The 27,282-nt window shown below is 63.6% G+C and overlaps 6 protein-coding genes across 6 annotated transcripts; 2 read left to right on the top strand and 4 right to left on the bottom strand.

The window, feature by feature from the left end:
• Positions 1-1,277: 1,277 nt before the first annotated feature.
• On the top strand, positions 1,278-5,316 carry EMIHUDRAFT_443743 (hypothetical protein). The gene is made up of 2 exons (XM_005777294.1): positions 1,278-1,298; positions 1,645-5,316. Exon 2 carries the CDS (start codon positions 1,669-1,671, stop codon positions 5,005-5,007), a length of 3,339 nt encoding a protein of 1,112 aa, XP_005777351.1. The 5' UTR covers positions 1,278-1,298; positions 1,645-1,668; the 3' UTR covers positions 5,008-5,316.
• Positions 5,317-5,500: 184 nt separating this feature from the next.
• Positions 5,501-6,353, bottom strand: EMIHUDRAFT_367517 (hypothetical protein). The gene has a single exon (XM_005777293.1). The coding sequence runs from the start codon at positions 6,262-6,264 to the stop codon at positions 5,548-5,550; it is 717 nt and encodes a 238-aa protein (XP_005777350.1). The 5' UTR covers positions 6,265-6,353; the 3' UTR covers positions 5,501-5,547.
• A 3,882-nt stretch (positions 6,354-10,235) lies between these two features.
• EMIHUDRAFT_238104 (hypothetical protein) lies at positions 10,236-11,672 on the bottom strand (the record flags this gene model as incomplete). The annotated part of the gene is made up of 4 exons (XM_005777292.1): positions 10,236-10,442; positions 10,522-10,680; positions 10,776-11,402; positions 11,550-11,672. 4 exons carry the CDS (start codon positions 11,670-11,672, stop codon positions 10,236-10,238), a joined length of 1,116 nt encoding a protein of 371 aa, XP_005777349.1.
• Positions 11,673-12,189: 517 nt separating this feature from the next.
• EMIHUDRAFT_54630 (hypothetical protein) lies at positions 12,190-12,984 on the bottom strand (the record flags this gene model as incomplete). The annotated part of the gene is made up of 2 exons (XM_005777291.1): positions 12,190-12,445; positions 12,488-12,984. Coding segments are annotated over 2 exons (753 nt in total), but the record flags the coding sequence as incomplete, so codon positions are not given.
• A 6,196-nt stretch (positions 12,985-19,180) lies between these two features.
• Positions 19,181-20,945, top strand: EMIHUDRAFT_238101 (hypothetical protein; the record flags this gene model as incomplete). The annotated part of the gene is made up of 4 exons (XM_005777290.1): positions 19,181-19,834; positions 20,263-20,405; positions 20,472-20,498; positions 20,696-20,945. 4 exons carry the CDS (start codon positions 19,181-19,183, stop codon positions 20,943-20,945), a joined length of 1,074 nt encoding a protein of 357 aa, XP_005777347.1.
• A 3,307-nt stretch (positions 20,946-24,252) lies between these two features.
• EMIHUDRAFT_115713 (hypothetical protein) lies at positions 24,253-25,426 on the bottom strand (the record flags this gene model as incomplete). The annotated part of the gene is made up of 3 exons (XM_005777289.1): positions 24,253-24,256; positions 24,949-24,990; positions 25,062-25,426. 3 exons carry the CDS (start codon positions 25,424-25,426, stop codon positions 24,253-24,255), a joined length of 411 nt encoding a protein of 136 aa, XP_005777346.1.
• Positions 25,427-27,282: the final 1,856 nt, after the last annotated feature.

The following is a 27,282-nucleotide window of genomic DNA, read 5'->3' as shown; positions in this document are numbered from 1 at the left end:
AGACGATTGTGGTGGAGGCGCTCAGAAATCTATGGGGAAATATCAACGAGGAACTGCTGGTGTACGAGGAGAAGCTAGAGGAGGTCGCGCGACGGAGGGAGGAGAAGAGGCGCAGGGAGACAGGAAGTCATCGTGTACGTGCAAACGAAGACGACTTGTACCGTCGGGGGCAAGGGGTTCCGTTGGTGGAAGGGGCCGTGAGGGAGATGGTGCCGAGAGGGGAGGAGGCGCGAACGGAGACGTCAGCTAAGAGGGAGAAGGCAAAAGTGGAGGACAAGAAGGTGGGATCGCTGCGGAGCGCTGAAACCTTGTTTCAGATGGGGCCCTTTGGGTGGCGATGCTTCGTGGGTGGACCAAGGGTGGATGCGATTCGTGACGCGGAAGTGCAAAAGCACATGGTGAGCGGGTTGAGTTGACGCTGCCACGTGCGGCCGTGCCCCGCGAGGGGCGCGGGCGGCACCAAAGGGGACGGTACGGACGGTACGTTCTCTAGAACAACGACGTAACCACGGACGGACTGATGCGGACGGATCAAGAACCTCCAGGTCAGCCGAATTTAAGATTTGAAGGCGGGGAGTCCGTTAGCCTTAAAATCTTGAAAATGTGTGAACGGACAGCTAAAATCTTGCGAAAATGCGCCCCAGAGCTCTAAAATCTTGGTCTAAAATCTGAAAATCGCCGGCCTGCGGCCGGCCTCTAAAATCTTAAATTCGGCGGACTTGACTATTGCACTGGGGTTCGGGGAGAGAGTGCCTGACGGGCTTCGGCCCGACGGGGAGGACGACAGAATTCTAGTGACTCAGACGATGGATGTGGTGCAGTCAGCTATCAGAGTGACTCGGGGACAAATACCAACAGAGGTGGAGGGGGTACTGTCAAGGAGACAGCTGGACTGCCTGGTTTTCGCATTTTACGCAAATGGAGGACTCAGTGCGGATCAGATTAAGGCAATACTACAGGGGGAGGGGGACACGGGAGCGGAAACATGCAGGACGATATGGGAGAGGGCATCAGAGAGGGCATTTGCTATGAGCGGCGAGGACAAGACGATAAGGATGAAGCGAAGTGTCACGGAAAAGATGAGGAGGAGAGCGGAAGCTCTTTTTGTGCTAAGGGAAGACGCGCTGGCAAGAGTGGGGGAATTCCGAAAAAGCAACCGAGTTACCAAAAAAATGAGGGACTACATGGACAAGCCGCCGAAGTACGAGCGGATGCTTGGATTCAGGATGCTTGGATTCACTCCTGAGCGACGAAGACGCCGCAAGGACTCCTTCAAGCCTGACGGCGTGCCGAAGAAGGCGAGCTCCCCGCTCGCGCCAGACCCCTAGCCAGCCAGGTACCCCTTGTGCCTGGCTGCCGAGCGGCGTGGCCTCAGATCAGACTGAGCGCGCAGCGCACGGCTGCCTCGGAGCCTCGCGTGCGTCGCATCGCCAGCGCTCGCGCGCACCACGCCTCGGGCTCGCGCACCACATCAGGGCCCGTCGGCCCGGGCTGCCGCGCAGCCCAATTCCGGGAGATTCGAAGAGTGCGTCCTCGCCTCTCGCCACTGGGCTGGGGCCGGGCGCGCAGCAGCACCCGTCTGCATTGTGACTCTGCAAAACCGCTCTCCGCACACGCTTAGTCGCACTCGCTCCTCCGCCGCAGGTCGCCGCCCTGGCCGTCGTCGGCATGGTGATGTGGCGCCGCAACTCAAAGGCCCGCCGCTTCAGCTGGTCCAGCCTGCTCGGCGTCCTTCTCTGCTTGGCCACCGTCTCCGGCGGCTTGGTCACCTTCGCTGGCGGCGCCGCGCTTGTTTCATCCTCAACCGCGCTGCCAGACGTCACTGCGCTTCCGGCGGCCCACAGGGTCAGCGTCGATGAGAGGTCGAGAGGTGCACACCTCTCGACCTCTGGTCCGCCGAGTCGCGGCAGACGCGGGCACCGCGGCGGAGGCTCCGCGACCCTGACCGTGTCAATCATCACCAACAACCGTGAGACGTCGTTGCGGCGGCTCTGCGACTCGCTCCTTGCCGCGGACTATTCGGCGCTCGGAGACTTTTTCGCACGCGTGGACATTGTCTTCAACCTCGAGGCGTCCTCTACCACCGGGACCATCGCGTTTGCTCGCGGTTTCGAGTGGCCGCACGGATTCAAGCACGTGCGCAAACGGGCCAGGCAGGGCGGACTGATCTTGGCTGTCTCTGAAAGCTGGTACCCGTCTTCGACCGAGGACTTCGGGTGCCTGCTGGAGGACGACATCGAGGTGTCCCCGCACTACTTCCGCTTCGTGTCGGAGATGATGCTGGCGCTCCAAAGGGAGCCAGACCCGCGCGTGGTAGGCATAAGCCTGTACTCGCCTCGTCGCACCGAGACGACCAACCCGCCCGAGCCGTTCAACTCGACGGCCCTCATGATTGAGGTCATGGGAGCAGAGCACAAAGAGAGCCCATATTTGTTGCAGACGCCGTGCTCATGGGGGGCCGTTTACTTCCCTAACCACTGGGAGCAGTTCGTCGATTATTTGCGGCTGCGCTTTGATCTCAAGCCCGGCGTCAAGTCGCCCCACGACGTGTTGATTCCTTCAAGCCGCACCAACGGCTGGAAGGGCAGCTGGAAGAAGTTCCACTTCGAGCTGCTTTACCTCAGGGGGCAATACCTGGTCTATCCAAACTACGAGGGCCAGCGCAGCCTCAGCACCAATCACATGGAGAAGGGAGAGCACATCAAGTCTGGCGATGTCGACCATAAGCGGCAGGACTTCACCGTGCCGCTCCTGGTCGACGGCGCGCCGCTCCTACATCTGAGGTCGCTGAAGGTTAGCCAGCTACGCGTGCTGAACCTTTTTGGGAAGCCCTGGTTGCGCGAAGAAGAGCTGAAGCAGATGCTCGCCGGCATGGCTAGCGGTGCTTCCTCCGTTGTGCCTGGTGTTCGGCAGCGGCAGCCGTCGCTGTTGGCGGTCGGCGAAGAGCTCAGCAGTGTCAAGGACGAGATCATGATGTCTGCTGCGAGCGGCCGACTAAGGCACTACGGTGTGGTCCAGAACGATGGCCAGTTCGTCATCTACCGCGACGACGCTGCGTCCCCCAATTCGGCCGCACCGATTTGGAGCACACAGACGTTCGTGGGCGAGGTGAACGGGACGACGTATGGCTTGACGCTGTCACCAACCGGGTCGCTGGAGCTGTCTCGAAGGTTCCGCAATGACGTCAAGTCAGACAAGCTTGTGTGGTCCAGCCCTCACGATCGCACTCGCCGGCATCCTAGGGGCAGCTACGTCGCCCAGCTCAAGAGCGACGGCTGCCTCGCCGTGTACTGGAAGAGTCCGAAGAACGGAAAGTGCTTGTCCCTCGTTTGGGAAACGGCAACGAAGCGCAGCCGATACGTGTCGATGTTGAGCGTCGGAGCGACGCTGAGCAGCGCGTCGGGCGATGGTATGGCTTCGATCAATGACCGCGGGGACGGGAAGGTGTATCACGGCGCTGTGCAAAGCGATGGTCAGTTTGTTGTGATGAGCGACCACCCAAATCCGATTTGGAGCACGAACGGCTACAAGGGCGAAGTGCGAAATGGAGCACTTGGAGCACTTGCAGCACTTGCAGCGCTTGTGCGAAACGTGGTCTACCACTTCTCGCTGTCGAAGACGGGCTCACTGCGTTTGGAGCAGGTCGACAAGACAACGGGCTGGGTGCTGAGTCTGGTCTGGTCGAGCCCTCCAGATCGGGTCTCGAGGCCTGCGGGGACCGGCACTTACCATGCGCGGCTCGAGAGCGACGGGAACCTGGCGGTGTACTGGGCCGATCGGCGGCGGTCCCGTCGGCGCCGCCACCATCAAGGCACGTGCCTCTCGCTCGTGTGGCAGTCGATCCCGAACAAGGTGCATACGAAAGGGTGTATAAGGAAGAACTGCGACCTCAGTCTATCTCGCGAGCACTTCGCGTGCACCTCGTTTCCAGCCGCGGTGCCGGCGCTCTTGCAGGACGCATCAACCTTTACGCTCTTGATCAGCACGCACAGCCGGTTCGAGCTACTCTCCGAGCAGCTGTCGTACTACAGCGCGTCGCCGATGATCTCGACCATAGTCGTCACGTGGCACAACATGAACATTAAGGCACCGCCCGACGCCCGCGTCAATGGGACGTATATTCGGTTCGAAAGCCCAACCACGGACAGCCTCAACAACCGCTTTCAGCCCTTAGCGTACATTACGACCGAGGCCGTCTTCATCCTGGACGACGACATCAAGCTGCACCTGCAGGACATGCACAACATGTTCGCTGCCTGGAAGGAGAACAAGCAGAACCTCGTCGGGGCGTCGCCTCGCTGGGTCGATGGTGGTTCATCGGAGCCCGGGTCTGGCGGGCGTGCTTCCGCGCCGCACAACTTGGCCTACTTAACCCAAAGCGAGGCCTCACCGGACAAGTACGAAGGGTACAGCCTGATGCTGACGAGGACGATGATGATGCATCGTGACTATCTTCACCTCTACACGTGCGGCGGCAGCTCGACAGAGCTCGGCCTGCAAGTAGCGAGCCACTTCGACCAGCTTCGATCGCTCATCTTGTCGATCGTCGCGGCCGAATTCAATTGCGAGGACATCGGCATGAACTTCGTCGTGAACGCGGCGAGGTCCAGCGCCAACCCGCCAGGCGCCGACGCTGCGCCCCTTTTCGTACGGCCGCTGCACAGAATTGGCGACTTCGGAAAGATGGGCGACACGGGTCTGCACCAGAAGAAGTCGCATACAACGGCGCGGACGGACTGCTTGAACCAGATGAACCGAGCCTTTTGGCAGGCGACTGGCCAAAGCTTGCCTGTTCAGACGAGGGTCATTGATGCAATGCCGTCTAGCCTCAACTCGACGTCGACGGCGCTCATGCAGAGGCGGTATTCAGGGCTGAGCGTCCGCCTTCACGACGACTGCATGACGATCGAGCGCGGGGTCGACGGGGTCCACAAACAAGGGGGGTGCTCCTGGGATCTGCCGGCCCAGACGAAGTACAACGCGTATTACGTTCCTTCCGTGCACTGACGGGCGTATGATCTCGAGCGGGGCTGTTGGTGGTGCTCAACAGCACAGAGCTCTTTGGGACCGCGGCTGCATAGCATGCGGGTAGGCTCGGCTTCCTGAGTGAGCGCGGGGCGATGTGCAGGTAAGGTAAGGTAAGGTAAACTTCTCCACACACACACGAGGTGGTGGGGCAGGGGGGGCGACCCTCGCGCACTCTTGTAGCATGCAGGTTGCAGTCTGCATGGATTAGCCTCTGCATAGACGGGCTGATTTTACATTACGTATTTCTCGAAAATGGGATTTAAAATGCAGAATGCAGATGCAGAATGCAGTAGAGCCCATGGTAGGCCAGAGGGGTCAGATGAAAATATGCCCGGAACAACCACAAAGCGCACTGCAATGACTGTACTAATGCCGGGGATCACACTGCTATACTCTTTATCCTCCAGACATGTCTCTGACTAAAGATACACGAGCACGAAGTCGCGAAATTTCGCGCTCTGGCAGCGGCCGCGCAGTGTGAGCACCCCCTGCCGTGACCCCACCGTGGCGCACCGCCCACTACGAGGTGTCAGCCCGTGCGCGCTTTGCCGCGCGTGCCGCCGCGCCGCGCCGCGCCAGCTCCGGCTTGGCGAAGCGCCAGCCGAGGTGCTTCTCCTTGCGCCACGAGTCCGCCACCAGCACGGTCCAGGTGAACGACTCATCCTCGTCGTAGCGGCTGTCCTTCGGCCACTTGATGCGCACCGCGCCCCACGCAAGGACGGTCTTGCACTGCGGCGTCCTCTTCGTAGTCGTGCCGTCGGCAATCTCGACCACCTCGCCCTCGGCCCAGATGTAGTGGGTCTTGTAGCCGCGCTTCTTCCCCTTGTCCGGCACGCGATACGGCCAGCGCACCTCGAGGTGGACGTTGAGCAAGCTGGCAAAATCTGGAGGGCGCTCGGGCTGCGCGTCGGCGACGTGGTCGATCTCGCCCGCCTCCTCCAGCCGGTCGCGCTCGTCCTCGGCCGCCTCGCGCAGCTCATCGGGCGTGAGCTCCTCGCGCGCCGCCATCAGCACCTCGGCCTGCGCAGTGGGTGTGCCGAGCTGCTTGAAGGTCTTACGCCTGACGACGGGCGGCGGCGCCACGTCGGGGAGCTCGTCCCTCTCGCGCAGGTCGCGCTCGTGCTCGATCAGCTCCTTGAGGTGGCCCGTGAGCTCCTCGACGGTGCCGACGGACTCGTCCGTGCTGGAAGACCAGCGCGCCGCAAACTCGACCCACTGCAACCCGCGCGTGCGCATCTCGATCTGCTCTCGAAGCCAGTCAAGCTTGGCCTGATTAGCCGTGCAGCCCGATCGGCAGGCCGGGGCGCGGCACGCGCAGATCCTCCGCAGGCCCGCATTCAGCTGCGTGACGGATCGCACCCCCCGCTCCTGCCAGCGCTCAAAGAAGGACATGCCGTATGCCCACTCCGTGACCAGCGCCTTCAGCTCCTCCTGCGACGCCGTCTTGGCCTTCGCCTTAACATACGCGGCGTACTGGGCGTTATCCGCGCGGTCGACGGCGCGCGACGGGCGCTGCGCCAGGCGAGCCCACTCCACCAGAGCGTGTTGCTCTTGCCACGGTAGCGCCTCGTGAAAGTAGCCCCGGCGAGCAGCACGCTGCGCTTCTGGTAGCGGCCTTTGAGCGCTTTGATGCGGAGGACGCTGTTCGCGTCTCTGACGTTCTTCAGGTAGGTCTCCATCTCACGCAGCGACGGGCTCGACGCGCAAAGGCCCAACTTGTGCACGGCAACTGCTGGCCGCAGCCTTTGTGCGAGCGAGCAGGGTTCGCTGGTGCGGTCGCGATTGTCGCGCTTTGCGCATGTCTTTGCGTGGTACACGCTTCTTCGTCTCGCACTTGTGCCAGGCAGCCTTCTGTGAGCCTCGCTGGCTGCCATTAAGCCCCACCCCAGACGTGTAGCCCCACCCCAGATGGGCGCGGAAAAGTTAGCGAAGTAAAGAAACGTGCGCATGGGTGGGGCTCCAACCGGGGTGGGGCTACGTCGCGAAGGTACGTCGCCCGGTTGGAGCGTGCGCACTTCGGCTGCAGGGTTTGTTACTTCGTAGGTAGGTAGGTAGGTAGAAAGGTGAAGAACAGCCAGGCTCGTCTGTGTTCCATGTGCGTGGTTTTTCTTGTTTGACTTGGCGATTTTGAGTGTGCCGGCCCCCCTCCTCGCTCCTGCTCGCTCCTCGCTCGGTGAGCTGACGCCCACCAGCGCGCGGCGACCGCGCTCACACCACCAGCGCGCGGCGACCGCGCGCACACCGCGCCCGCCGGCTCTCCGCCCTCCTCACCACCCGTCGGCGCTGTCCGCAGGCATGTGAGGCAGAACGGCGACCGCACAGCGCGCGCGGGTGTCTTGCTCGCCGCCACCCTCTCGCCCCCGCTCCGTGACCGCCGCCGCCCGCGCCACCGCCGCCGCCAACGCCGCCCGTACCTCGCGCCTCGCGCCTCGCCCTCGCCGCCCCCGCCGCCCGCCCTCGACCTCGCGACGGCGTCCTTCTAGGTGTCTGCGGGTGGCTTGCTCGCCTCGCCGCCGCCCCAAACACCTGCCACAAGGCGGAGGCGATGAGCGGCCCGCGGACACTGAGAAGGACGCTGACGAGAGCCCGAGCGCGAGTGGCGTGAGTGGCAGTGCTCTGTGACTGTGTCCTGTGCGTGCTGTTCAGTGTGAGCCGGTGCCGCGGTGGGCCTGCTGCCGCTGCCAGACGTGAGCCGCCGGCCACGGTGCGCGGAGAGGGCATAGGGTGATTCGCGCCACGCGGGCCGCTGCCGCAGTGCGCCGTAGTGCCCCCGCATTATCCATTAAAAAGAAGCTAATAACGTGCTGATAACGGATATTAGCAGCTGATAGTCCATATTAGCAAGCTAATAACCGACTTTTGATAGCCCAGGCCCGGATGATCAGGCTGTTATTAGCAGCTAATACGCGGGGCCTTGGCTAATAATTAGCTTCATAGCCGCGTTATTAGGTATATGCTAATAATTAGGTACGTTATTAGGCTAATAGTTTGATAGTGTGGTGGCTAGAGCAGCACCAAGGTGGTCATGGGTGCCAATTCCAGTGTCAAGAGAGGTAGGCTTCCCGCACCAGTGCAGAGTGCGGCTGTGCGTAGTGACGAGGGCTCCAACAGCAGGCGGTCAGAAGACGAGACTACTGCAGCCGAGCCCTCCGTCTCCTCCCCCGGGTCTTTGCGTGCCGATGCTGGGCGGTTCCGGGCTGTACAGCGCGAGAAGCCTTGCGCTGCCATCGGTCAAGGCGCAGCTGGACGAGACGATGCGAGAGGAAGGCCGGCGGCTTTTCGAAGCGCAGCACGACCTGCGGCGCCCGGCGCGCTGATGCCGACCACTGCAGGTAGGTAGGTAGGTAGAAAGGTGAAGAACAGCCAGGCTCGGACTGGACACCAACGCGGTATGGGTGGACGCTGGACAGATGATGACGACACGCACGAGCGACACACAGACACAAACAGGCTCACAAGACACACAGCCATCTGGCTGCCACACACTCTGAGTCGGCGTACACATAACTCAGGGCCACATCCTCCCTGTCGCCCCCCCCAGCACTCCACGGTGCCAAGGGCACAAACAAGGGCACAACTCAAACAACAGACGACAGGAAGTGACATGTGAGGCTAGAGCAGCTTGCTCCACCTCTAGCAATCTCACCGGCCTGCGAGGCACGGACAAGACCGTATGTGGGGTCTAGTGAGGTGTCTATGGACGCCCTCCTCATGGTCTAGCTGCCTGCTGCTAGACTTCTCTCGCACTCACGGACAGTGACAATTAAATGGGTGAGTGTTTGCGAGCTGAGGCGCGTGTGCTAAATCTAGGCCGCACGTCGTGGCACTATGACGGAGGTAGACGTGCGGCCGCAGCGCGCCCACCACAGTCTCGGTGGTGCGCGCATGTTAGCAAGAGAGTTGCGGGGAGAGCCATGCCCGACTTTTCGGAGGCGAGCCCCACGCCACGGATGCCAGTCGTGCTTTCGCGGGAGCCGTATCCCAAGCCGCGTCCCGTCAGCACTGTCCCCGAGTGGTCCCGCCTCGGCGGCACACACTCTCGACCAGGACAGTCCCGCCAACGGAAACGTGTCGCGCGCCGGCGACGATTGCGGCGTGGTCGTTGTGAAGCGAAGTTGGCACGACCACCGCCCTGCTTCGCAGACCGGGCAAGGAGGGGCCTGCTCCCGTTCCGCGAGGAACAGGAGGTCGCCCCCCCTCCCCCGGCCTGAGCAGCGACTGTGGAAGGCAGCCCCGTGAGTCGAGGGCGGGGCGACCATTGCCGCTCTCCAATGATCAGAGACCCGGTAACTGCAGATGGTCGCGCCGCCCCGCTCCGCCCCGCCCGCCCGCCGCGCCGCGCCACCGCCCGGTGATTATTAATTATTAATTACTTAATTTATAAATAATAATCGCCTTACCCACCGTCTGCAGGGTTTGTTGTCGACGAGTACTCAGGATTCTGTTCTTCTTGTTTGACTTGGCGATTTGAGAGTCGCGCACAGCACACTCTTGACTTTGCGAGGGCGGCCGGCACGGCCGCACCACCCCTTACATTATACCTGGAGAGAGAGTACAAGGTGGAGAGAGAGAAAAGTACGTACAAGGTTGAGCGCCACCACGCAGAGGGAGGGAGTCTTTTAGTAGCAGGTTGGGGTAGCGTTCAATTGTTTAGTAAGGTTCGAAAAAGAACCTTGTTCGGCGTGTGCGCCCGATATAAATTAGCGCCCCGATTAAACGTTCATTCGAGTTGATTGATGAGGTCGCGCCGAATTCGCCTTGGGCTCGCCGCTAGTGGCGGAAGCGCAGGTGGACTCGGCGAGCATGGAGGTGGGCTAGGTGAGCGTGAGGAGCTCGTACCAGGGGCTCTAATCTAGGCAACGTTTGGGACAAATGTCGACATTGGTGCTTTTGGAGGTTAAAATCAGCGATCAATATGTCAATATATTGTCAATAGTTAGAGGGGATGCTGTCAATAATCAATATCAATAGTTAGAGGGGCGAGAATCAATATTTTACGTGATCCTTACATCTCCACCTCCAACTAGCAACTTCACCTGTCTGTCCAGAAATATCCAGGCCTGACGACGAGGCACGAGCCCACCCACACCGGCACTACCCCACGCATGCGGAACCGCGGACACAGCAATCAATCATAGGGCGAAGGGAGCACCGCGTCCCGCTGCCGGTCTGCTGGCTGATCGACCACGCTTCAATCGTTTCCCTCATCATTCGACAACGCTCGCGTACGGCCGGGCCGCGCAGTTTGCGCCCCCGGCGGAGACGTGACGGTAGCCCATGCCTGCGTCCTTGCCGAGCACGCAAGCGCAGTCGAAGCACGCGACGTATGCAAGGTCGGTAGGCATCTCTGGAAAGCTGCTCGCTCCAAAGCCCTTGCCAAAGTGGTGCTGCTTGCTGCGGTCAATCATGGTGAGCTGCGCACGACGGAGGAACAACACTTACACCAAGGGGGCAGCGTATGTGGGGGGGCGTGCGGTGTTCGGTTGGGGCTACGGTTGGGGGGCTCGCGAGGCTTGCCTGGTTCATCCAGTAGGTGAAGATGTCGATCGGCACGGGGTTGCCGTCGGCCCACGGAGAACGGCGGCCCACGCACATGTCCTCGACAAAGTATCGGCCGCCGGGCTTGACGCTGGGCCAGAGCAGTTCGAACGACTTCATGATGGCGCCGTTGGTATGGCTGCCATCGTCGATGATGGCATCGAACCTCCCGCCGCCGGACCGGCGGATCCATCCAAAACTCCGAGCACCAGCACTCCGAGCACCAGCAGGCCAATGTCGCGCTGCCGTTTGCTGCGCTTCTCCCGCGAGGCCGGTGTCATTTCCGGTGGCGACGGCGGATTCGAGACTGAGTCGGCCGTAGACGCGCAAGCCTCCTTCGTCGAACTGGGGCGGCGCAGCACGCTGGCGGCGATCGCGGCGATGGGCAGAACGCCCCACCCGAGCCACGAGGAAGCGCTCGGCGCGAAGAAGCCCGCGGGCGAAGCCGCTGCGCCGGGGATGAACGCGGCGGCCGTGATGAGGCGGAGGGCGGGGGCCCGCGCGATACCGCGAGCCCTCTTCCCGCTCGCCGCGGTCGGCCAGGCGGCGCCGCAAGCGATGGTGAGGAGGAGAAGCGCGAGGGCGGGCACAAGAAGCGACGAGCTGCTCGCAAGCGAGGACGCCATCGAGGCGACGGCGGGAGGGAAGGCCGAGGACGCCGCCGAGGCGACGCAGGTCGCCGAGGCAACGGCAGACGAGAAGGCAGAGGCTACCGCCGACGGGCTAGGCACGGCGGCCGCGCAGTGGCCGGAGGCGGGGGCGCAGACGAGGAGCAGCCACTGGACGGCCGCGGCCTTCGTGTAGCCGCCTGATCCGGTCCCGCGGCGGGCCAGCGCCTGCAAATGTGCGATAAAGGGGTCCACGGGAGGAGATTATTACTTTAAGCGATGAGTGTGAGTGATGAGTATAAGGTCCTATAAGGGAGAGATTATTACCGATGGGAGAGCGAGGAGTGCCAGGAGAGAATGCTACGGCGCGCTCACCGCTAGGTCGGGCGTGTTGGAAACGGTCTTGGCCGGCTTCTCGACCTCCTTGGCAGCCTCCTCGGCGACGGCCTCCTCGGCGACGGGCGCCTGGGTTCTGCATTCTGCATCTGCATTCTGCATTTTCGAGAAATACGTAATGTAAAATCAGCCCGTCTATGCAGAGGCTAATCCATGCAGACTGCAACCTGCATGCTACAAGAGTGCGCGAGGGTCGCCCCCCCTTGCCCCACCACCTCGTGTGTGTGTGGAGAAGTTTACCTTACCTTACCTTACCTGCACATCGCCCCGCGCTCACTCAGGAAGCCGAGCCTACCCGCATGCTATGCAGCCGCGGTCCCAAAGAGCTCTGTGCTGTTGAGCACCACCAACAGCCCCGCTCGAGATCATACGCCCGTCAGTGCACGGAAGGAACGTAATACGCGTTGTACTTCGTCTGGGCCGGCAGATCCCAGGAGCACCCCCCTTGTTTGTGGACCCCGTCGACCCCGCGCTCGATCGTCATGCAGTCGTCGTGAAGGCGGACGCTCAGCCCTGAATACCGCCTCTGCATGAGCGCCGTCGACGTCGAGTTGAGGCTAGACGGCATTGCATCAATGACCCTCGTCTGAACAGGCAAGCTTTGGCCAGTCGCCTGCCAAAAGGCTCGGTTCATCTGGTTCAAGCAGTCCGTCCGCGCCGTTGTATGCGACTTCTTCTGGTGCAGACCCGTGTCGCCCATCTTTCCGAAGTCGCCAATTCTGTGCAGCGGCCGTACGAAAAGGGGCGCAGCGTCGGCGCCTGGCGGGTTGGCGCTGGACCTCGCCGCGTTCACGACGAAGTTCATGCCGATGTCCTCGCAATTGAATTCGGCCGCGACGATCGACAAGATGAGCGATCGAAGCTGGTCGAAGTGGCTCGCTACTTGCAGGCCGAGCTCTGTCGAGCTGCCGCCGCACGTGTAGAGGTGAAGATAGTCACGATGCATCATCATCGTCCTCGTCAGCATCAGGCTGTACCCTTCGTACTTGTCCGGTGAGGCCTCGCTTTGGGTTAAGTAGGCCAAGTTGTGCGGCGCGGAAGCACGCCCGCCAGACCCGGGCTCCGATGAACCACCATCGACCCAGCGAGGCGACGCCCCGACGAGGTTCTGCTTGTTCTCCTTCCAGGCAGCGAACATGTTGTGCATGTCCTGCAGGTGCAGCTTGATGTCGTCCAGGATGAAGACGGCCTCGGTCGTAATGTACGCTAAGGGCTGAAAGCGGTTGTTGAGGCTGTCCGTGGTTGGGCTTTCGAACCGAATATACGTCCCATTGACGCGGGCGTCGGGCGGTGCCTTAATGTTCATGTTGTGCCACGTGACGACTATGGTCGAGATCATCGGCGACGCGCTGTAGTACGACAGCTGCTCGGAGAGTAGCTCGAACCGGCTGTGCGTGCTGATCAAGAGCGTAAAGGTTGATGCGTCCTGCAAGAGCGCCGGCACCGCGGCTGGAAACGAGGTGCACGCGAAGTGCTCGCGAGATAGACTGAGGTCGCAGTTCTTCCTTATACACCCTTTCGTATGCACCTTGTTCGGGATCGACTGCCACACGAGCGAGAGGCACGTGCCTTGATGGTGGCGGCGCCGACGGGACCGCCGCCGATCGGCCCAGTACACCGCCAGGTTCCCGTCGCTCTCGAGCCGCGCATGGTAAGTGCCGGTCCCCGCAGGCCTCGAGACCCGATCTGGAGGGCTCGACCAGACCAGACTCAGCACCCAGCCCGTTGTCTTGTCGACCTGCTCCAAACGCAGTGAGCCCGTCTTCGACAGCGAGAAGTGGTAGACCACGTTTCGCACAAGCGCTGCAAGTGCTGCAAGTGCTCCAAGTGCTCCATTTCGCACTTCGCCCTTGTAGCCGTTCGTGCTCCAAATCGGATTTGGGTGGTCGCTCATCACAACAAACTGACCATCGCTTTGCACAGCGCCGTGATACACCTTCCCGTCCCCGCGGTCATTGATCGAAGCCATACCATCGCCCGACGCGCTGCTCAGCGTCGCTCCGACGCTCAACATCGACACGTATCGGCTGCGCTTCGTTGCCGTTTCCCAAACGAGGGACAAGCACTTTCCGTTCTTCGGACTCTTCCAGTACACGGCGAGGCAGCCGTCGCTCTTGAGCTGGGCGACGTAGCTGCCCCTAGGATGCCGGCGAGTGCGATCGTGAGGGCTGGACCACACAAGCTTGTCTGACTTGACGTCATTGCGGAACCTTCGAGACAGCTCCAGCGACCCGGTTGGTGACAGCGTCAAGCCATACGTCGTCCCGTTCACCTCGCCCACGAACGTCTGTGTGCTCCAAATCGGTGCGGCCGAATTGGGGGACGCAGCGTCGTCGCGGTAGATGACGAACTGGCCATCGTTCTGGACCACACCGTAGTGCCTTAGTCGGCCGCTCGCAGCAGACATCATGATCTCGTCCTTGACACTGCTGAGCTCTTCGCCGACCGCCAACAGCGACGGCTGCCGCTGCCGAACACCAGGCACAACGGAGGAAGCACCGCTAGCCATGCCGGCGAGCGTCTGCTTCAGCTCTTCTTCGCGCAACCAGGGCTTCCCAAAAAGGTTCAGCACGCGTAGCTGGCTAACCTTCAGCGACCTCAGATGTAGGAGCGGCGCGCCGTCGACCAGGAGCGGCACGGTGAAGTCCTGCCGCTTATGGTCGACATCGCCAGACTTGATGTGCTCTCCCTTCTCCATGTGATTGGTGCTGAGGCTGCGCTGGCCCTCGTAGTTTGGATAGACCAGGTATTGCCCCCTGAGGTAAAGCAGCTCGAAGTGGAACTTCTTCCAGCTGCCCTTCCAGCCGTTGGTGCGGCTTGAAGGAATCAACACGTCGTGGGGCGACTTGACGCCGGGCTTGAGATCAAAGCGCAGCCGCAAATAATCGACGAACTGCTCCCAGTGGTTAGGGAAGTAAACGGCCCCCCATGAGCACGGCGTCTGCAACAAATATGGGCTCTCTTTGTGCTCTGCTCCCATGACCTCAATCATGAGGGCCGTAGAGTTGAACGGCTCGGGCGGGTTGGTCGTCTCGGTGCGACGAGGCGAGTATAGGCTTATGCCTACCACGCGCGGGTCTGGCTCCCTTTGGAGCGCCAGCATCATCTCCGACACGAAGCGGAAGTAGTGCGGGGACACCTCGATGTCGTCCTCCAGCAGGCACCCGAAGTCCTCGGTCGAAGACGGGTACCAGCTTTCAGAGACAGCCAAGATCAGTCCGCCCTGCCTGGCCCGTTTGCGCACGTGCTTGAATCCGTGCGGCCACTCGAAACCGCGAGCAAACGCGATGGTCCCGGTGGTAGAGGACGCCTCGAGGTTGAAGACAATGTCCACGCGTGCGAAAAAGTCTCCGAGCGCCGAATAGTCCGCGGCAAGGAGCGAGTCGCAGAGCCGCCGCAACGACGTCTCACGGTTGTTGGTGATGATTGACACGGTCAGGGTCGCGGAGCCTCCGCCGCGGTGCCCGCGTCTGCCGCGACTCGGCGGACCAGAGGTCGAGAGGTGTGCACCTCTCGACCTCTCATCGACGCTGACCCTGTGGGCCGCCGGAAGCGCAGTGACGTCTGGCAGCGCGGTTGAGGATGAAACAAGCGCGGCGCCGCCAGCGAAGGTGACCAAGCCGCCGGAGACGGTGGCCAAGCAGAGAAGGACGCCGAGCAGGCTGGACCAGCTGAAGCGGCGGGCCTTTGAGTTGCGGCGCCACATCACCATGCCGACGACGGCCAGGGCGGCGACCTGCGGCGGAGGAGCGAGTGCGACTAAGCGTGTGCGGAGAGCGGTTTTGCACAGTCACAATGCAGACGGGTGCTGCTGCGCGCCCGGCCCCAGCCCAGTGGCGAGAGGCGAGGACGCACTCTTCGAATCTCACGGAATCGGGCTGCGCGGCAGCCCGGGCCGACGGGCCCTGATGTGGTGCGCGAGCCCGAGGCGTGGTGCGCGCGAGCGCTGGCGATGCGACGCACGCGAGGCTCCGAGGCAGCCGTGCGCTGCGCGCTCAGTCTGATCTGAGGCCACGCCGCTCGGCAGCCAGGCACAAGGGGTACCTGGCTGGCTAGGGCTCTGGCGCGAGCGGGGAGCTCGCCTTCTTCGGCACGCCGTCAGGCTTGAAGGAGTCCTTGCGGCGTCTTCTGAAGGAGTCTTAGCAAAAAAGAATTTTCCACCGCGCTCCATCGCACGACACTGGGCACGGGGCTGGCGCGCACTGGCACTAACACAGGCGCACCAAGCAAAATTGTGCGGGGTACGGCAGGTCCCTCTTCTTCGAAAGACATTCGTGCTCACATGCAGGAGTGAACAGACGCCGTCTGCGAACGCCTCACCTCGCCTCAACCCTCATCTCGCCTCACACCTCTCGCCTCATCTCGCCTCACCTCGCCTCATCTCGCCTCACCTCGCCTCATCTCGCCTCACCTCGCCTCATCTCGCCTCACCTCGCCTCATCTCGCCTCATCTCGCCTCATCTCGCCTCATCTCGCCTCATCTCGCCCCCCACCTCGCCTCACCTCGCCTCATCTCGCCTCATCTCGCCCCATTTTTTTCTTTTCTAGACCACTCCGAGACCGACCCGCCCAAGACCGACCCGAGACCCGAGATCGACCCGAGATCGACCCGAGATCGACCCGAGATCGACCCGAGATCGACCCGAGATCGACCCGAGATCGACCCGAGATCGGCACGAGCGATCAACCCAACAATGCCCCAAAGCCCCCTCTCTGGGGGACCCCCCCTCACCCCGAGTGTCCGTGTCCTTCGCGAGTCACCGATGGGGAGCGGGGGGGGGTGCGAGATGCACAGGGGAGGCTGGGGAGGGGGGGGTCCACTCTGAAGACTGCCGACCGCGGGGGGGTTTTGTCCCACAGGGTTTTACCCTCCGCGTGAGGATCGGCGCGGCGAGGGGGTAGGTTCGAATTCGCCGCGCAACATTTCACCCCCACAGGACCCCGCCCACCCCCCCTCATGGTCCCACCTAGTACCCCAATGAGCCTTCGCACCCCCTCCTTGCGCAGTGTCCCCCACTATGTGTCGCCGTTATCGGGGCATGCTATCCTGTGTAGTCAGGGCAAGTGGGGGCGAGGCGCAGTCCCGCTGGTCTGATACTGGTGTGGTTCTGTCCCTAGTCTCGGAGGGGGGCTTGAAGCTAAGAATATTTAATTTTTTTTTCAAGCTCTCCGGCGGGTACAACATGGGCGCCGCCTTCCTCCTCGCGGGAGGCTGGTTTGGCGTCGCCGCCGCCATGACCGCGGTCCGCGCGTGGCAGCAGCGGTACGCAGCGCACCGCGCGTGGGCGATCCGCTCCTACTCGCAGGTCCTGGCGCCGATGCTCTACAGATACTGGTACGTGGCCGCCACCGCGCTGTTTGGGTGCCGGCCAATCGCTGCCGCACGTGCCTGCACGGAAGGTGGCTCTTCACGGCGCGTTGAGCTGTGAACAGGTACCGCCCGCCGCGCGAGGCGCGAGAGTACCCGGGCGGCATGTGCGACGGCGACACCTGCGCCGACTACTTCCGGCCCTTCGACATGCCGCACGCGCGGAGCCTAGATGCGGAAGCACCACACCCCGCGCGCTCGATCCCACCTCTCACAGCTGCGACCCAGGGGGGTGAAGGCTGCGCGTGAAGGCCACACTCACTCTCCCCTCTCGCGCGTGTTCTCCCGGATTCGGGTCGGAGGCCGCCACGGCCCACGCCGCTCGAGCACTCGCCGCATCCAATGTCAGCGCGTCGGCACGAGCTCAAGGGAGTATGGTCGGGCAGTGCAGTGCGCCCGCGCCTCCCACTCACTCCGGCAGCGGGCGATAAGCATGTCCAGCACCGAAGCGGAATTGATGGCACTAGCGGACCTTGCGATTGAGCTGCTACACCTGCAGCAGATGGGGGAGCCAGCGGGACTGCGCAGCGATCAGCCCATTAAAGTCTACACGGACAACAAGGGGCCCCCGCCCCCCAGCACAGGCGTGGACGTACTGGCTCACGTCGGTGCTCGTCGCCGAGCTCCTCGTCCACGCACAGCGGCGCGCCGCCGCCGCCGCCACCAGCCCGCTCTCCTCTGACACGTCCACGACACGTCCACGACGTGGCGGCCACGGCACGCCCACGGCACGTGCATCACACGCCCAGGACACGCCCGCGACACGCCCGCGACACGTCCACGCCCACGACACGCCCATGGCACGTCCGTGGCAGGCGCGCGCCGCCGCCCGAGCGCGCGCTCGAGAAGCCGCGGCTGAGGGCGCACTTGCTGACCGGCGGCCCTGCAGACACTGCACCCGAGCAAGGCGCGGGGTGCGTGCGGGCGGCCGACGACGCAGAGGCCGCACTGGCGCCCGAGGCTGCGGCTGTGGATGCCGCGGCGGCCGCGGCCGCCCCTTCGGCCGCCGCCGTCGAGGAGGACACCTCTCGGGGAGGAGAGGCGCGTGCCAGCGGCGGGGCGAAGCTGGCCTTCGACGCGGCGGGAGGGGTGGTGGCGCTGGTTGCCATCGCGTGCTCGTCGGCCATCTTTGCGGCGATGCCCGCGCTGCCTCGGCCCGGCCCCTCCGCCACGAACGCCACCGCGCTGTGATTCTTCTGGTTGGTGGATGCGGCGGTGGGCAGGTGCCATCTCTGTGCTGCGCGCACCCGTGCTTGTTTGGGCGCTCGTCGAAGGCTCAGATCTGTGTGGGGTGACTGTGGGACGCCCCCCGTGGTCGCGGTGTGTCACGGTCAGCGCCTCGAGAAGCACGCCGTCCGAGAGTTTTTCTCTTTCACCTCTCGTCACACGTCACATCAAGGACACAAAACCCGACAAAGACGACCTGCGCGGGCGGCTCTACCACGACTGTCGAGACACGAGAGACTGCGGCCGCGAGAGCGAGGGCTTGGGTGATGGTAGAGCCGTAGCTGGTACCGTGAGTCACTCTCCACTCTGCATTCGTTGGGGTTTTTCTCCGCCTCGGGTACCCTCTACGCCTCTATCTACCCAGGTCGAGATTGTGTGTGTGTGTGTGTGGGAGTTTGGTTTGTGCGTTTGTGTCGGGAGCGGGGGCCGCCCAGGCTGCTGCTCACCCACGTGCACCGGGCCTTGCACTTTGAATGCCGTGGGGCAGTTGGGCTGGAGATGCGAGGGTTCCCAGTTTTGGAGAGCAATTAGTACTTGGAGCACTTGGAGTGCAGTCATCAACCGCACATCCAGGGCCAGGGAGCTAAGAAGCGCACCCACAGCGGGCCGGATGGTTGGCATCGGGCTACGGGCTAGAGAGCCCTGACCCCTAGGGGGGTGCGCGTTCGCAGGGCAAGGGCCGTAAAGTAAACACGGGTCTCCGAGGGTTGGCTCCGCGCTCCGGGTTTCCCCTAGGCCCGGCCAGGGCGCCAGGCCCAGGGCGCCAGGGGCGCCATCACCTTGGCCATCACCACGACACGTACACGTACACGTGGCGCTCCAGCAAAGCCACACAGCGCGATACCACCGCTAACAACGTACCTACACCGCTGCTCCACCGCTGTGTTGATTCATAAGCCTCGCCGTGAAGAGAGCCTCATCTCCAAACACCTCTCCGACGCGCTCGACTATAGTCTCCTAGACAACTCAGAATTTTACAACGAAGACATCGAGACATCTCAGAACACCGACAACGATGTCACACGACGGTCGCTGCCATTCGTTGGAGGACTCGAGTGACCAGTCCATGCTGGCCATCCTCTCTACCACACCAGCTGTTCATTCGTCAGCCGAGTTGTACGAGCCGGCGGCAGCGGCGACGGCACCCTACCCGACCGCGGGCGGGGTGTCGCGCCGGGCGACGGGCGGCGGCGGTGCCACGCGCAGACGACGCGGCCCTCGGGCTGTTGTGCCACCGGCGCAGCCGGGGCCATCGGTCGTGCTGCTGTATCACATCGAAAAGACGGGCGGCTCGGCGGTGATGAAGTGGCTCAAGCGGCAGACGCATGCGCCATCGCGGCTGGCTGCAGTCTATTCGTACTCGCAGACGTCCTGCTTCTTTGCCCTGCACGCGGACCTCTTCCCTGGCATGGAGCCGCGCTGGCGCGACAAGCTCTGCGGCGGCGCCGCGCCTCTCGACTGGCGCTCCTCGAAAGTTGCAGTCGAGTTCCACTCCTACTCGAAGGGCTTCTTCCTGCGCAGCGTGCGCCCTGCCCTCGCCGCGCTAAAGCGGCGGTACGCGGAGGCAAACGGCACGGTGGTGGCCGTCACGTCGATCCGCGAGCCGGCGTCGCACCTGCTGTCCAAGTACCGGATGTGGCCGCCGCGCACGGCCGACCGCAAGCACGCGGTGCCCTTGCCCGCTTGGCTGGCGTCGGGCGAGGCGCACTCGCTGCAGAGCCGAGCGCTGCTCTCGGAGCGGCCGGCGCTGCCTGGCTGCGAGGGGCTCACCGAGGCGCGCGCCGCGGCTGGGGAGGAGACGCGTCCACGACACGTCCACCGCATGTCCGCGACACGTCCACCACATGTCCGCGGCACGTCCACGACATGTCCCGCAGGCACGCGCGCGGCTGGGCCAGTTCGATCTCGTCGGCGTCACCCACTGCCTGCGCCCTCTGCTCGCTGCGATCGAGGCGCGGCGCGGCCTGCCGCACGACCCTGCCCGGACCCTTCTCGGACCATTCTCGGACCATTCTCGGACCCTTCCCGGACCCTTCTCGGACCCTTCTCGGACCCTTCTCGGACCCTTCCCGGACCCTTCTCGGACCCTTCCTGTAGGAGCGGCTCGGCCTCCCGCACGACCCTGCGCGGATTGGCGCCGCGCTCGCGGCGTACCACCGCCCGCAGCACTGGGGCGGCGCGATCGGCCGCGAGGCGTCGCAGTGGACGGCGTCGCGGCTCAATGCGACGGGGCGAGAGGAGTGAGGCGAGACACCGAGGCTCCCCCCGAGACTGCCCGAGACCGTTCGAGACTGCCCGAGATGTAGGCGACGCCACTTTGCCGACGCGACGCGGTGCGACGAAAGCCTCTACGGCGACGCTCTCCGCAGGCACCGGAATCACAGCCGAAAGACCCAAGTCCCCTCCGATTCCAGGACCCCCCCCCGCACCCTCCCCCTCCTCCCTCATTTGTCGACTAGCTTCCCTCCTCTCCAACGGTGGCCGTATCCATGGAGGGGAGAGCCTAGAGCCAGACTCCTTCCCTCCGCAGGCAGCCCCCGCCGCTCGAGCCGCCACCCGGCGCGAACGGCTCGAACGCGTCCGACAGCGGCTGCTCGGCGGCGCCGCTGCGCCGCGGCACTACCGAGGAGGCTGTGCCGACCGAGGACGCCAAGGCTGGAGAGGCGCTAAGGGCGGAGGTTGAGACCGCTTTCGACATCTCGAGCACAGAGGCGAAGAAACTATACGTACTGCGCCGGCGGTCGCGGATGGTGAACGAGGCCGCGCGCGGCGCGAGGTGACTCGTGTACTGTGAAAAACTACTGCGTTGTACGAAGCGCTGCAACAGAAGAGTACGCAACCCTGGCCTTCGGCACTACATCCTCTCCCTCTCCCCACGCATTGGCAAAGACCATTTGCTGGCTCGTTGTGCGAGTATATGCGGGTTGTTGCACGAGTATATGGGACACGATGTCTCAAAAATATGAGGGGTTTTGACTCCTACCGGCTCCTGACGCTATCCCTGGCAGCTCTAATGACCAGGATCAGTAGTGCTATAATAGAGGGTGCCCATACTAGCGCAGGAGCTGCCACACTCGCCCGGACCGTCCCCTTCTGGGTCCAGTTCCGCAGCCCGCGAGAGCCGACAGCGGGGCCGTGCCGCGGGTGCCTACTGCCGAGTGCCACAAACACTGCGCCGTCCCGCCATCACCTACAGGCTGTCTTGTGGGATGGTTGGGATGTCCAAACGCCACCATCTTGGCTCTTGCGACCTCAAACCCGCGAGCTGTATGGGTGGTCCTGACGTCGACAGACGCCCGATGACCACGGTGAAGCTGAGCCGGAACGCGTCGACAAGTCTCGTCTGAGCCCGTGGCGGTCGCCGGCTGAGTCGCCGTGCACGGCCCGGTACCTCAGGCGTCACCTCCGCAGCCTCAGGTCTCACACTCCATCACCTCCGCCGGGACGCCGTCGGTGGCACGCTCGGCGGCGACTTTGTGTCCGCTCCGCAGCCGGGACGCACCGCTCGCGCGTTCTGCACACTCGGTGGACCCCACTCCGCCGCCGCTTGCTGACAAGCAGGTGGATGTGCGTTAATTTGCAGTGGCTGAGGGAGGGGGTGTACACCGCTGCAACGCACGCAACGCTGCGCTTTCCCTGCAAGACTGACAGGCGTCTCTGGCGGACAACACGACCGTTAGCGACTCTGGCGGCGGCAACGCCGTCGGCATCCCCTCCGAGCCCGTCTCGCTCAAGGATGGCATCGATACCGGCACCGGCGGCACCGGCACCGCCAGCACCGGCACCGACAACGTCCCGTCCGAGGGCCAGGGCGAGCCCGGCCCGCTCAAGGACGGCAACGTCGCGGGCGAGTTGTCGCCGATGAAGTCCTTTGCGAAGGTCGGAATCGTGCCGGCTGACGACGGCCGCATCACGCTCGTCATCTCCGCGTCGGTGTCGCCTTCGCTCCTCGGAGCCATGGACGATCCGGTGCGTGAGGAGCGAATGGCGCTGATCGAGGCGTCGCGCACCAACCCTCGCCAGTGGACTTTGGTTTTGCTGATGGGACAAACACGCAGCGTCGTGTTCACGGCCGACCAGATCGTGGCGAATCTGCTCCTGCCCAATGAGCCTTGCCACTTGTCGGTGGCTTTACGAGGTGTGAACGTGAACAGAGTAGCCAGATCGCTGTCGATCGTTACGGCACGCATGGGGGGCCTCCCGGACGTATGATCCTAGCCCAATAAGCTCCACGGAGCAGATTTGGATTTTTGACAGAATTAAATGCACTGCCCCCGCGCGGTACTAACGATCGTAGTTTTGGGGGCGGCGCCCCTCACGGCACCACACTGACGCAGGACAGCCCGAGATTAGCCTAGCAGTGAGTGGGAATCGCCTGCCGGTCGGCTTGGCACGAGCCAAGCACTTGGGCGGCCGTCAACCGAGTCCGAGCGGCGCCTGAGGTGGGTGCCACGGCGTCCGCACGAAGGCGGGGTGAGGAGCCAGGGGTGGTGAACACCTCCCCGATGGGCGCGCGGCGCGCCGGATGGTCCGCCGAAGCCGCCGCCGCCCCGGCGTCGGCGATGGGGGCGGCGGGGCCGACCCGGCCGGCGTTTGTCGGCTCCACCTACAGAAGAGCAGTCTCTGTGGGTCGACGATACTAACTCGGTAGTAACGCTGAGCGGTGCTGTGCGGCGCCGCGTCGTGCGCGAGGCGACCTCCTGAGGCTACCTGAGCTGGCAATGGATGCCACCAGGACGCACGGCTAGCAGGAGCCAGTCGGGCATGCCCTGCTGTGGAGCAGAGCCTGCTGGCGCACCGGCGATACTAACTCAGCGCGCCGCGAGAGGCGAATCTGGGCGACTTTGGAGGCGCAGTTCTCGAGGTTGCCGTCGACGATTGATGTCGGGTAACTTGTCACTGCCGTCCGGGAAGGTCTTCTCTCAGCAGGCCGAGCGCCATGGCATCCATTGCTCGCAGCGCTGTCGCGGCGCTGAGTACCCCCAAAACTCGCGAGACCTCCCCCATAACCCCGATACAGGGGGCCGGAGTAATGGACATCTCTACGCAAGACCAGTAGATCGTTGGGGTAGAGATAGTAGATTAAGACTGGAGATCCTAGCGGATCTCTCACACGGACACGCCCAAGTCTCGCCAGTAGATCCCTCCAGTCCGGTTCCCCATTCAAGACTAAAGATCGAAGATTGAGATTGTGGATTGCAGATCGCTGAGCAGCAACACGGGCCAAAATGTGGAGATAGGAGATGGAGAATGCAGATTGTAGATCCTAGCGCCCAGCCATCCGCCCCAGATGTGAGATCGAAGATTGAAAATGGAGGTCGTAGATGCTGCCGGCGGCGACAGTGGCCAAGTAGAAGATTGGAGATTGGAGATGAGAGATGGTCAGTGTGAATGAATCCATAGCGCATCTCCTTGAAGGTTTGAGCCCCCCTCCTCCCCCGGGTGCCCGAATCGAGATTGGAGATTGGAGATTGGAGATGGAGATCGGAGATCTGACTGAATCCGGCCTAAGATGACGACGTTGGAGATTGGAGATTGAAGATGGAGATCGGAGATCTGACTGGATCCCCGGCCTAAGATGACGACGCTGTGGATTAGAGAGTATTGGAGATGGGGAGATCGGAGCCCACCCACCCCCTAGTGGTGTTGATAGATGTTTTATAGATTTTTGTTTTTTCCTGTGGTCTGTGCGCGGACGGCCCGGGGAGCCTGCGGCGCCATTTTAATCTGCGCTCCTCTTCATGGCCTGCAGAGTCTGGATAGAGCTTGAAAGCGTAGCCTAGACCGCCCCGCCGGACTGCAGATGTCCGAGCGCGCAGTACCCGGGATTGTTCAAATGCTCTTTTTCAAAACAACACTCTGTACATACATACTTGAGTCTGGACTCTCGAGTGGCGATGAGCGTCGGGCCACGAGAAGGAGAGGGGTGAGGACGAACAGGGGCCGGACAGACACGCTCCGGCGCAAAGTAGGCACGTGATGGCCGAGGAGACGCGAGCCCGAGACGGAGCCCGGAGGCCCACAGCCAGCCCCTGCATCGCTGTGGCACGCCCACTGCTTCGCCTCTCCCATGCCACCGGCCGAGCTTCACCTGCGTGTGATTGCAAGGGGGGTCGTGAGCGAGGGGGGCCTGCTCGCGTATGGCCGAGAGCGCGCCGGCGAGAGCGCGCTGTTGTCCGCGGGCCGGAGACGAGCCCTGCGGGAAAAAGGCGGCATGACTGTGTCGGCCCAAAGAGCCTCCGGCGGCCCTACGGGGTCTCCGCCGGCCGGCGACCAGCCTTGCGCTGCGCGCTGCGGCCGGGCGCTGATCGGCGGAGCGCCTGCGCGGCGCTGCACGCGTATTCCCCTTTGCCAGCCTCGACAGCGCGCTGGGGGCGCGCAAAGCCACTCGGAGGAGACGGCCAGGAGCCAAGGTGCGGCCGGAGCGCGGCGAAAGACCGAGGGGAAGTGGCCGCCGCATACAGCCTCCGGCGGACGCCTGCGGCGTGGCGCTGCGCGCGACCGGCCCCTTCTCGGTGCGCTGCACGACGGCCTCGCTCAAACGCGCGCCTGCCGGGGCGGGGCGGTCACGAGACCGGCTGAAATCGCGGCCACAGCTGCTTCGGGGGGTGAGGATGGCTGGGCATGATCAGCTTTTCGCGAGGTGCCCGCGTCCTGACGCAGCAGCGATGATTTCGGAGAGGTGGGATCGAGCGCGCGGGGTGTGGTGCTTCCGCATCTAGGCTCCGCGCGTGCGGCATGTCGAAGGGCCGGAAGTAGTCGGCGCAGGTGTCGCCGTCGCACATGCCGCCCGGGTACTCTCGCGCCTCGCGCGGCGGGCGGTACCTGTTCACAGCTCAACGCGCCGTGAAGAGACGCCGTCCGTGCAGGTACGTGCGGCAGCGATTGGCCGGCACCCAAACAGCGCGGTGGCGGCCACGTACCAGTATCTGTAGAGCATCGGCGCCAGGACCTGCGAGTAGGAGCGGATCGCCCACGCGCGGTGCGCTGCGTACCGCTGCTGCCACGCGCGGACCGCGGTCATGGCGGCGGCGACGCCAAACCAGCCTCCCGCGAGGAGGAAGGCGGCGCCCATGTTGTACCCGCCGGAGAGCTTGAAGCCCTTGAGCAGGACGAAGAAACATCCGCACAGCGAGGCGCCACAGGCGGAGGCGACGTACAGCCGGCCCGACCAACGGTGGCCGCGGCACCCTCCGACGGAGGGCCGGCGAGAATTGACTCGGGCCAAGGAAAGGCGCCATCGCCAGCGCAGCGACGGCATGACCAGGCGAGGAGCCGCATGTAGCCGACTGCCTCCAGCCCGCCACGCCAGTCTTCTCTCAGTCCGGCTTCCGAGAAAGGCGCCATGCCAGCGCAGCGACGGCCCATGACCAGGCGAGGAGCCGCATGTAGCCGACTGCCTCCAGCCCGCCACGCCAGTCTTCTCTGAGTCCGGCTTCCGAGAATAACGCACGCGCGTCAGCGGAGCTGGGAAGAGGACCGCCGCAAGCGGCGTGGCGTGGAGCGGTTGTGCATCCCTCCGGGGGCCCCTCTGCGCCGGGGAGGCGTTGTTGGAGGCTAGGACGCAAGCGTCCGTCGCCCTTTTCAAACTCGGGGCCCACTCCGCTACGCTCCGACCCGAAGTTGGAGGGCCTAAAAGTTTAAGGTGTTGCTGCGCAAAAGGGGTCGGACACCGGGCGCAGCTCATGCTAAGAGCTAGAAGAGGAGATAGAGAGAACAACCACCCTGTCCCGTTATTGCGTACACCAACAAACACCACAAAACGCTCTCTCTCTCCTGTCCTCACTCAGGAGGGTCACAACTACCAAGTCCCTCGACTAGCTGCCACAGGGCGCAGCTGCCACAGGGCGCAGCTGGAGACGCTCCCCCTCAATCGGCATCCACCCCCACCCGCTCCAGCCCCACTTCTGCTGCCGAGAGAGCTGAATCGAAGCAAGCGAGCCATTGCATCTTGGCGTGCTCCTGGAGCGCGGCTTTCTGCGGCCACGAGCACGGCGGAGACGGCGCCGTAGCGCGCATCGTTCCCGCTCATCGCCCATTCCTCCCGTGACGTGTGTCGGCCGCGATTCGATGTCGCCACCTTCATCGCCAACGAGGACTCCCTCGACTGCAGGGGGGCTCCGGCGCGGGGAGGGACTCCGCCTGCTGCGCTGGCCGACTGCGCCCTCCTCCTCCATGGGATCGATCCGATTCCGCAGCGGCGGTGCTGCGCGGGAGGCGGCCGCGGGCACGCTGGGCTCGATCAGCGGCTTTCCCCTCAGGTAGCGCGAAAGCACGATTTGGCGGATGCTTGGCTTCAATTTTACGAATGTCTTGGCACCAGCTGAAGGCTTGCGTCCCACATCGCCCAGTTCGTGCACGGTATTCGGATTTTGCTATTTGTTCGTGTGGGGGTATATCGCAGATTTGTCAATGGTACCGCGTCTGCGACGCGGGCGCCTTGCGGGCAGAGCCCTTAGCCACCCTTTTATCTTGCGCGGTCAAAAGAAAACGCACCATCAACAGGTGTTGTTGTTGGCTTCGCAGGAAAAAGAAATCTAACCAGCCTGAGGGCCCAACAGGAGAATCGGGGTCTGTGGGTAGGGTTGGGTTGTTGGGCCTGGGTTGGTTGTTCCGCGTAAGGTTGGGTCGTCGGCGCGAAGGGTGAGGTCTCGACCGCTGCCGCTCACGCCAGCGGACGGCCACCATCGGTGTTTTTGGCTTCGCCACCGTCCAAAGCGTGCGCAATGCGCTTGCTTCGTCGAGCGGAAGTGCGCTCGCGTCGCCGGGTGCACCTTCGGGTCGTTGACGATGGCGTCGAACATGTCTTGCTGCAGGGCGTTGTTGGCGACGTGCTGGAAGTGGCGCCCCGAGACCTGTTCGATCCCCTTGTAGTCGACGGAGCCGTAAGGGCGGTGGCGGGGGGGGTGGCGGCGTAGCGGAGGGCGGTGGAGGGGGGGGCGGCGGAGCGGGGGGGGGCGGGGCGGGAGGCGGCGGAGGCGGGGGCAGCGGGGAGGGGGGCGGCGGAAGGGAGGGCGTTGGGGAGGGGGGCTGCGGGGGGGAAGGCGGCGGCGGGGGGGGCGGCGGAGGGGAGGGCTGCCGAGGGGGGGGCGGCGGGTATCGAGGCGGTGGCCTATT

Source organism: Emiliania huxleyi (genome assembly GCF_000372725.1).
Source record: "Emiliania huxleyi CCMP1516 unplaced genomic scaffold EMIHUscaffold_262, whole genome shotgun sequence".
Classification (NCBI taxonomy): Eukaryota; Haptophyta; order Isochrysidales; family Noelaerhabdaceae; genus Emiliania; species Emiliania huxleyi.
The sequence above is the reverse complement of the archived record's forward strand: the minus strand, read 5'-3'. Positions and strand labels throughout refer to the sequence as shown.

What these genes read in the sequence shown, in the direction of transcription:
- EMIHUDRAFT_443743 (XM_005777294.1), top strand. Translation starts at nt 1,669, where the DNA reads ATGGTGATGTGGCGCCGCAACTCAAAGGCCCGCCGCTTCAGCTGGTCC.
- EMIHUDRAFT_367517 (XM_005777293.1), bottom strand. Translation starts at nt 6,264, where the DNA reads ATGCGCACGCGCGGGTTGCAGTGGGTCGAGTTTGCGGCGCGCTGGTCT.